Below are 9,754 nucleotides of genomic sequence, written 5' to 3'. Positions count from 1 at the left end.
ATGTATACCCACTTGAACAACTAAATCACATATCTTAGGGAAAAGTACTAGATTTGGGAATCCATGGGTTATACCTCAAGCTTCAACATCAAGAATCATTCCATCTCCAACCTCAAGCTAGGTCTTCTTCTTTACCATCTTTATTTCTCAAGCAACAATCAAAACAATCCAAATATAAACCTCTAGCTTAGAATACCTCATCTTAAAGACAAGCCAACAAAGGAAAATGGAAGAAGATGAGATGAAATCTTACCAAGTCTTGGAACCTAAGCTTGGGAAGAAGAAGAAGCTCCAAAAATGAAGAAGATGATGGGGAGAGAGGGAGGATGTCATGACGAGAGCTGCTGATTTCTTTAGAATGAATAGTGCACACACTAGTACAAAAAACATCAATAAAATCGAGTAATTCGCGTCCAAAGTTAGAACTTTGGACGCCTAAAGTGTAGTGCGGTGGCATTTTTGTAATTAAAATGCCACTATATAAATAATTTTATTTTTATTTTAATTTTAAAACAGTATAGGCGTCCAAAGCTCTGTACTTTGGATGCCTATATTAGAAGTCTCGTATTATTCGCGTCCAAAGTGTCAAACTTTGGACTCGAATAATAGAAGCACATTCATAACACGTGTCCAAAGTGTCAAACTTTGGACGCTGTGTTTTTTTATTTATTTATCAAAAAAGCCCTAGCAAATCAGACACACACCATTGTCTTCGATCTTCATCTGGTTCACCGACGCCGCCCCCAGCTGACGCCGACGCCCCCGCTCTCCATCTTCCCGTCCAGCGCCGTCCATCGCTGTCGCACCGGTCGCCTCCGCCTCCGCGATCCGCACGTACAGCCGTGTCCATCGTCGCCGTCAATCGCCGCAGCACTGGTCCACGCCGTCCCCGCCGCTCCGGTCCTAGACGTCGTCTCGCCGCTCTGTTCCCAGCCGCCGTCCCCGCCGCTATCCATCGCTGCAGGTTAGTTCCTTTTTTCTTTATTTGTTTTTAATTTATTATATTTTGTAATATGTTTTAAAAATTTTATTGTTTGTTTTAGTTTAGATTTGTTGTGTGTTATTGTATATGTTAGACATTCTTGTAATATATACATTATTTATCAAGTTTTTTCCCTCCCCCTTAATTATTTCTGTTAATTTCTTATATATACAGTTTTTATTTTGCTGATGAAAAAAAAAAAGAGAGAAACTTTACACCAAGAATCTTTCTTGTCTCTCCTGTCTCTCCATTTTACCTGTTTATTTAAATTATTTTTCTTTTCATGGGAAGAAGCTAAAGATCCATCATGCATGTTCTAGTGGAAAATCTCCCTTTGAACATAAAATAAGAAGAAATGAAATGGAAATGTTGACTTGAGGTATACACTATACGCACCCTAAGATGAAAAAAGATATCTAGGGACTCAAATTTATGCACTGTTTAGATTTCCTAAACAACTATACTATTGCAATCTGCAATGTATTGACTCTTCGTTCTCTTGTTTTTTTTTCTTCTATTTTTTCATTACAGCTACCGGACAAATTACTTCCTCATGGTTGTTTTTATTCTTGGTAGGAGAGGCTAAAGTTATTAGGCCATTACTTTTAATCCTTTCTCTTCATTTGTAATCTTATGTTTCATCAATGGTATGCACTATTATTCTGATCATTGAACAAATTAACAATACAACATATGTTTTATACATTTGATGGTTTGCTATTGGTAGATATTCGTATTCTTTTACTTAGCACCCTATCTCATGTTTTTCACTGTTATTTTCACTCTTATTAAGTTAAATAAACAATCATTCTTGTTTTTTTTTTCTTGGCCAAAGAGTGGAGCTCAATGGCCATTTTTTTTTCCAGTTTTTCTGCTTATGTTTCGTTAAATTGAATGGTCTATGAAGTCTAGACTGTTTCTCTACTATAATTTTTCCTAAAGAAGATCTTTCGTTTCTTTATTTTATTTTCCAGACAGACTTGTAGATTGTGCTTAATTAGTATAGCTAAGAGACCAGGAAGATCCACGCGAACCACTGCGCCACCACCCCAAATGTAGATTGTGGTGCTCTCAAGAGGGCAATTGAAATAGTTTATGGTGCAACATTGCCTAAAGCATCAAAACCATTTGTGTATATGTCAATCATTTTACCCCTAAGCATGTTGATGTGAATGTACACCCCACAAAGAGAGAGGTATTGATGTTTAATAAACAGGTTAGCCTTTTGAACCAAGAGGCTACTAGTGCACAAATCTGATTTGCTTGTTACAATAATTATTTATTTATTGGCATGTTCAGAATAAGAAGAGCCAAAATATGCTTTCTTGGCATTGTTATCCTAAACACTAGTACTTCTAAAGTGGGTGTCCAACCTATCTTCATATTACCGTTGATGTAATTTAATTTTTCTTCACTTTGGTAGATTGACTGGGAGGATGAAAAGAATTGTTTTCAATCAATTTCTGCTGCTCTGGTATAAGAATTAAACTGCAGTTCTGATACATTTCTAAAATACTGATCATTGTTCTTGAATCTTGACAATAAAAAAATGATGCTACAAGTAGTAATAGTGAGCCTGAAGGTGCGAAACAAAATATTTTTCTTGATCTGCCTGGATTGGAATAAGCTTGTCTTTTCCTGTTTTCTTGTTGTGCAGTAAAGCAGCTTTTTAAAGCTGGAATATAAGTGTTTTTTCCTTGTTTCCAGTAATTGAAAGGCCACATGAATCTCTAACTGATGTGTGGGGATCATTTTCCTAACTGGCTGCTTTAGATTGATATTATGGTACTCATAAATGAGTGCTAACATACAAAAATATGGGGAGGCATGCACTGATAGGTACATTTTCATCAAGTTCCATACGCTGCTTCTTACTTTTGTTGACCTAATTATTTCAGGTATTATAGTTGATTTATTTTCTGATGCAAAAGTTTTGCCTCAGCTGCAAGAGGTATGCACAAAGCATAGGGGCTCGATCATGTTGCACCTTTTTTATATTCTAATAATGATCACCTATTAGCTTTAACCTTTTTAACAGATTGCAACTTGGTTAACTTGGATTTAACATATTCTAATGTGATTTTTTTTATCGCAGGGAAAACCGAGTGCCATAGTAGTGTGTTGGATTCTTGGACTTGGAACTCTGGTATCTTGGAGTAGCTTACTGACAATAGGAGATTACTATTATCAATTGTTTCCCGTGAGAATCCCTTTGTCTTTCTGAATGAATCTCCAGCTTTATGTTTGGTTAAGTGTTGTATGATTTTTTACTGATTATTATGTTTGTTGTTTGTTGTTGTTGTTTTGCCATTAAGAAATACCATCCTTCTAGGGTGCTTCCCCTGGTGTATCAACCATTTGCAATTGGAACAATTGCAATTTATTCAATGTTCACATTTAGTGTTCTCATAATGAGTTATATTCCAACTCTAAACTTGTTTGTGCATATCACATGGAAAAAAAAATGGAGGATAAAACTCATAAAAGCACTCAAGTTGGTATATAAAGTGTTGTGTTTGTCTCATATAAGGATTAGGAATATGAGTTTGTCTCATATAAGGAATAGGAGTGAAAGGGAGATTATATGCCTATAAATATAATCAATGTATCTCATCACCGGTATCACCATCACAAATAATAAGAGAATACTTTCACTCCCGTGGATGTAGGCACATTGCCGAACCACGTAAATCTTGTCTTCTTTATCCTTTACTGCCATTATTATTTTTCTTGTTCTTATTAATCTCAACAAATTGGTATCAGAGCTCTGTTGAGATGACCAGTTCAAGTACAAAATTCGAGGTATCAAAATTTGATGGTACAGGGAATTTTGGGTTATGGCAATCTAGGGTAAAGGATTTGTTGGCACAACAGGGTCTTCTGAAAACTTTGAAGGCGGATAAGCCAGCTAATCTGGAAGAGGAAGATTGGGAAGATTTGAAGGAGCGTGCGGCAGGGACCATTCGGTTATGCCTAGACGATGGAATTGTGTATCACGTTATGGCCCTGGAAGCCCCAAAAGAAATTTGGGATAAATTGGAAACTCAGTTCATGGAAAAATCTCTTACGAACAAACTGTATCTGAAGCAAAGACTTTATGGGCTTAAGATGGAGGAGGGTTCAGACTTGGTGCATCATATTAATTTCTTCAACCAGATAATCTCAGATCTGGCCAGGCTTGATGTCAAGATTGAAGATGAAGACAAAGCGATGATCTTGCTATGTTCATTACCTTTTTCCTTTGAACATCTGGTGACTACTCTAACATACGGGAAAAGCACGATTAAATACAGCGAGATCTCTGCGGCCCTGCAGGCTCATAATAAGCGCTTGAAGAGTGGATCGTCTGTTGGTGAAAGTTTGTATGCTAAAGAGGGTCAGGATCGTGGAAGGAAACAAGAGAAGGGTAATTCTGGGAGGAAAAACTCTAGGTCTAAGTCCAGAAATAGCAGGAAAATCCGGTGCTATAAGTGTTATGAGATTGGGCACATAAAGAGAGATTGTCCAAAGTTGAAAAAACAACAAGAGGCGGCGAACGTGGTGCATGCTGATGACTCAGATTATAGTGAAGGTGATGTTCTAGCAGTTTCATCGAGTAAGTTGTCAGATGCTTGGATTCTAGACTCAGGATGCTCTTATCATATTACACCTAACAGGGAGTGGTTCACAACCTATAAGTCAGGTACTTTCGGTTCTGTTTTTCTAGGTGATGATAGATGTCATAATATCATAGGTATTGGTGATGTTAACATCCAGATGTATGATGGTATTGTCAAAACTTTGCATGATGTCAGACATATACCGGGGTTAACTAAGAACCTGATTTCTCTTGGCAGTTTGCATGCTAATGGTTTTATTCATAAGTCTGAGAGTGATAAGGAAACCATTAAAATTAGTAAGGGTGCTTTAACTGTGATGAAAGGGAAAAGGACCACAGGGAACATTTATAGGTTGTTGGGTAGTACTGTTGTAGGTGGAGCACATTCTGTTGAGTCTAGTGATGATACTACTAGGTTGTGGCATTTACGTTTGGGTCACCTTGGTGAACGTGGTCTGTCTGATTTGCACAAAAGGAATTTGTTAAAAGGAGTTAAATGTTGTAAGCTAGATTTCTGTGAGTTCTGTGTCTTTGGGAAACAGACTAGAGTCAGTTTTTCTACTGGGCAGCATAAAACTAAAGGGATTCTGGATTATGTGCATTCTGATGTTTGGGGACCTACCAGGGAACCTTCAATGGGTGGCTCTCGATATTATGTTACATTTACTGACGATTTTTCTAGGAAAGTCTGGGTGTATTTCTTGAAACATAAATCTGAAGTGTTTGAGAAATTTAAGTTGTGGAAAGCCGAGGTTGAGAACCAGACTGGAAGAAAAATCAAGTACCTGAGGTCTGACAACGGGACAGAATATACTGAGAAAGAATTTCAGAAATTCTGTGCAGAACATGGAATTCAAAGGCACTATACAGTGCGTAAGACACCACAACAGAATGGTGTTGCTGAGCGGCTGAATAGAACCATTGCTGAGAGAGCAAGGTGTCTCAGATTGAATGTTGGGCTCTCTAAGTGTTTTTGGGCAGAAGCAGTGAACAGGGCATGTTACTTGATCAATAGGTCGCCACGGACATCACTTGGTGGCAAGGTTCCTAAGGAGGTTTGGTTAGGTAATCCTGTAAGTTTTGATCACTTACGAGTTTTTGGTTGTCCTAGCTATGTTCTTATTCCAGGTGATGAGAGATCAAAGTTAGATCCCAAGTCGAAGAAGTGCATCTTTTTGGGTTACAAGAAAGGTGTAAAAGGATATAAGTTTTGGGATCCTGCAACCAAAAAGGTGGTGATTAGCAGAGATGCAGTGTTTGATGAGAATTTCATGTTCTAACCAAAGAAAGAAGATACACTAGTTGATGGTTCTAGCACAGTAGAAGTGGATATGGATCGTGTACCTTTGAGTGAGAAAGTAGTTAATCCACCTACGGTTGAGACTCAAGAAGTTGCAGATTCTACATCTGCAGCAGGTTCGGGTTCAGAAAATTTACAAGATTACAGTTTGGCTAGAGATAGACCGAGACGCACCAATGTCAAACCACCTAGTAGGTATGAGTTTGAGGATATGATTTCTTTTGCACTTCTTGTTTCTAATAATGATCCAGTTACCTTTCAAGAGGCTATTTCTAGCCAGGAGAAAGATAAATGGATGGCAGGTATGATTGAGGAGATGGAGTCTTTACATCATAATCATACTTGGGAGTTAGCTCAACTTCCTCAAGGAAAGAAGGCTATAGGGTGCAAGTGGGTCTATAGAAAGAAGCCACCAGTATCAGAAAAATAAGGGGAAAGGTTTAAGGCTAGGTTAGTTGCGAAGGGGTTTTCTCAACAGAAGGGGATAGATTATGATGAGGTTTTCTCTCTTGTTGTTAGACATACTTCTATCAGATTAGTACTTGCTTTGGTAGCCATTTGGGATTTGCATTTGGAACAAATGGATGTGAAAACTGCTTTTTTACATGGTGATCTAGATGAGCAAATTTACATGAAGCAACCTGAAGGGTTTGTTAAACCCGGAAGTGAGCATCTGGTTTGTCGACTCAAGAGGTCTTTGTATGGGCTGAAACAGGCTCCGCGGCAGTGGTACAAGCGGTTCGATGCTTACATGATTCAAATTGGCTATACACGTTGTGAGTATGATTGTTGTGTCTATGTTAAAAGCCTTGGTGATGGTTCTTTTATTTTTCTGTTACTGTATGTGGATGATATGTTGATCGCTGCTAAGAGTATGAATGATATTACTGCATTGAAAGTTTTGTTGGGTCAGGAATTTGATATGAAAGACTTAGGAGTTGCACAGAAAATTCTTGGCATGGAAATTCACAGGGATAGAGGTGCAAGAAAGTTGTGGCTAACTCAACAGAGTTATATAGAGAAAATTCTTGACAGGTTTGGGATGAGTAAGTCTAAACCGGTTAGTACCCCTTTGGCTAATCATTTTAAACTCTCATCCAGTCAGTGTCCCCAAACAGTTAGTGAGATTGAAAATATGGCAAAGATTCCTTATGCTAGTGCAGTTGGCTGTTTAATGTATGCAATGGTTTGTACTCGACCTGATTTGGCTCATGCTGTTAGCCAAGTTAGTAAGTACATGTCTAAACCTGGGAAGCAGCATTGGGAAGCAGTTAAATGGATTCTCCGGTACTTAAGGGGCACTATGGAGCATGGTATTGTATTTGGGAGTCAACAGAATGAGCATGTACTCATGGGATATGTGGATTCTGATTATGCTGGTGACATGGATAATAGACGTTCTACAACAGGGTATGTTTTTACTCTTGGGGGTGGTCCTATTTGCTGGAGATCATCAGTTCAGTCTATTGTAGCTTTGTCTACAACTGAAGCAGAATACATGGCTGTGACTGAGGCAGCTAAAGAGGCTTTGTGACTTTCAGGTTTGATTAAGGAGTTGGGTATTGAGCAAGATGGAGTTCAATTACACTGTGACAATCAAAGTGCCATTTTCTTAGCTAAAAATCAAGTATACCATGCCAGAACCAAACATATTGATGTAAGGTTTCATAAGGTCAGAGAGTTGGTTGCTTCAGGTGAGATTTTGTTGCAGAAGATTCATACAAGTGAGAATGCAGCAGACATGTTGACAAAGGCAGTTACTAGTGACAAGTTCAAACATTGTTTGGACTTGTTGGGTGTTTCCAGATGTTAAATGAACATGGTGGTCCTAATCCAGGGAGACTATGAGATGAGTTTGTTTTCTCCTAAAGGGCTTATTTGCGAAGGTGGAGATGGTTAGATAAGTATTTTCTCCTGAAGGGCTTATTCGCCAAGGTGGAGATTTGTTGAGTTATCTTTTCTCCTAGAGAGCATATTCGCCAAGGTGGAGATTTGTTGTGTTTGTCTCATATAAGGATTAGGAATATGAGTGTCTCATATAAGGAATAGGAGTGAAAGGGAGATTATATGCCTATAAATATAATCAATGTATCTCATCACCGGTATCACCATCACAAATAATAAGAGAATACTTTCACTCCCGTGGATGTAGGGACATTGCCGAACCACGTAAATCTTGTCTTCTTTATCCTTTACTGCCATTATTATTTTTCTTGTTCTTATTAATCTCAACATAAAGGTATACAAGTAATACATTTCTTGACCAAAATCAGGAGAAAGGCCGCAGACATGGGAATCCTTGGAAGTCTCAGTTCAGATCAACTCCAATTCTTCAATTCGCAAGGTTAACATCTCTGTTCATATGCATATACACATATCTGTATGTATGTAGGAATGTATGTGTGTAATGCAAACAATTACATGTAAATTAGCATTGGAACTAATGCAGTGAGTGGAACTATGATCAAGGTATCTTGTGTTCGAATCATTTTCCAGTGCAGAAGAGAAAGAATCGATGAGGAAGAGAATGGAGGAGTTGCTAGATACGTTCGATTGCTCTTCCACCGCCTCAATTTTCTCCACCAGGAATCAGGTCAACTCTTATTCTCGACTAATTAACACCGCCATAGCAAAAACTCAACTCAAAATATCCTGAAATTCCCCTTTTCTTTTTTGGGTTTTTTTTTTTCCAGAAAAATACGACTGACAATTACTTCTTTGAAAGTGCTGAGAAGGTTTCATTTTTCTTTGAAGGTTTGTTGTCGATTATTTTGTGTATGTATCTTGTGATTTGGCTGATGGGTTTTTCAAAAGGTAGTTGTATAATTTACTGAGAAAGCATTTGGGGATGATGGCAACTTAAAGCAGCCAAAGCATCTCTCAATAAACAAAGTTGGTCACGGTATGCACGCCCTTACTGAATTGTTTAATAATGTACATTCTGAGACTTTCAACATTTTGAGCCTCTTCTAATCATAATTTAAGCAATATGATCTTGAATTACTAGAGCATGTCCAATGTTTATTTTTATTTTATATCTTAAATTGGATATTTTATTACCTGAAATTTGGCAAATCTTTATTCAATGTTCACATTCAGTGTTCTCATAATGAGTTATATTTCAACTCTAAACTTGTTTGGCGGTTCATTTACTCAAAAGTCAACCTGAAAATATGAGGAATGGTGTTTATTGCAGGAGAGATCTGTTTATAAAAATCGAAATTAGCTTCACCTTGGGATAGAAGTGAAGTGCTGCAGTTGTTTTCACTAGTCCTTCTCCTTGCAGGTAATTTGAAGTACTAATTCATAGAAGAAAAAAGATCAAATACTAGTACAAAGGCCAACCTAATAATGTGTCGATTTATCTTGTCTTTGGCAGGGAACTTCAGTAAACATAATTGTAGGATCTCAGGTTTGGTTAGAGGATCCAGATGCAGCTTGGCTTGATAGTGAAGTGCACAAAATTAATGGTGATATAATAGAGATCCAGACAAGTGATGGCAAAAAGGTACTGCAAGCTGATATTCTCATTCTTTTATTTTGTCAGGTTTATTTAAAATTGCTTTTTGATAATTTAGATTGAAAATCAAATTTCCATTAACTTCTTTGCTTTACGGCCATCAGAGAAATAAAGTTATGTCTTAATTTATGATTTCATGGCCTTCATTGTTATTAAGAGCCAACAAGAAGAGTCTGTTGGGGTGAAAAATATTCGTGAGTATGAAGAAAACCAGCTCAAAGTTGTAGACCAGATGGCTGAAGAAAGACTTAGCCTGCACAATCAGCAATCAAAGATTAAATATCAGTATGTTTTTTGCCTGATAGATTAACCATGGATAGATGTTTAGGAATTTGGGCAGTTTTGATTTTTTGA

The 9,754-nt window shown here is 37.6% G+C and overlaps 1 protein-coding gene across 1 annotated transcript; it reads left to right on the top strand.

Moving 5' to 3' along the window:
• Positions 1-8,374: 8,374 nt before the first annotated feature.
• On the top strand, positions 8,375-9,108 carry LOC109179624 (phytanoyl-CoA dioxygenase-like). Its single transcript, XM_019329115.1, has 4 exons — positions 8,375-8,473; positions 8,574-8,634; positions 8,714-8,782; positions 9,077-9,108. Exons 1-4 carry the CDS (start codon positions 8,396-8,398, stop codon positions 9,091-9,093), a joined length of 225 nt encoding a protein of 74 aa, XP_019184660.1. The 5' UTR covers positions 8,375-8,395; the 3' UTR covers positions 9,094-9,108.
• The last annotated feature ends 646 nt before the right edge of the window (positions 9,109-9,754 follow it).

This window comes from Ipomoea nil, unplaced genomic scaffold (assembly GCF_001879475.1).
Source record: "Ipomoea nil cultivar Tokyo-kokei standard unplaced genomic scaffold, Asagao_1.1 scaffold0937, whole genome shotgun sequence".
NCBI lineage: Eukaryota > Viridiplantae > Streptophyta > Magnoliopsida > Solanales > Convolvulaceae > Ipomoea > Ipomoea nil.
The sequence above is the reverse complement of the archived record's forward strand: the minus strand, read 5'-3'. Positions and strand labels throughout refer to the sequence as shown.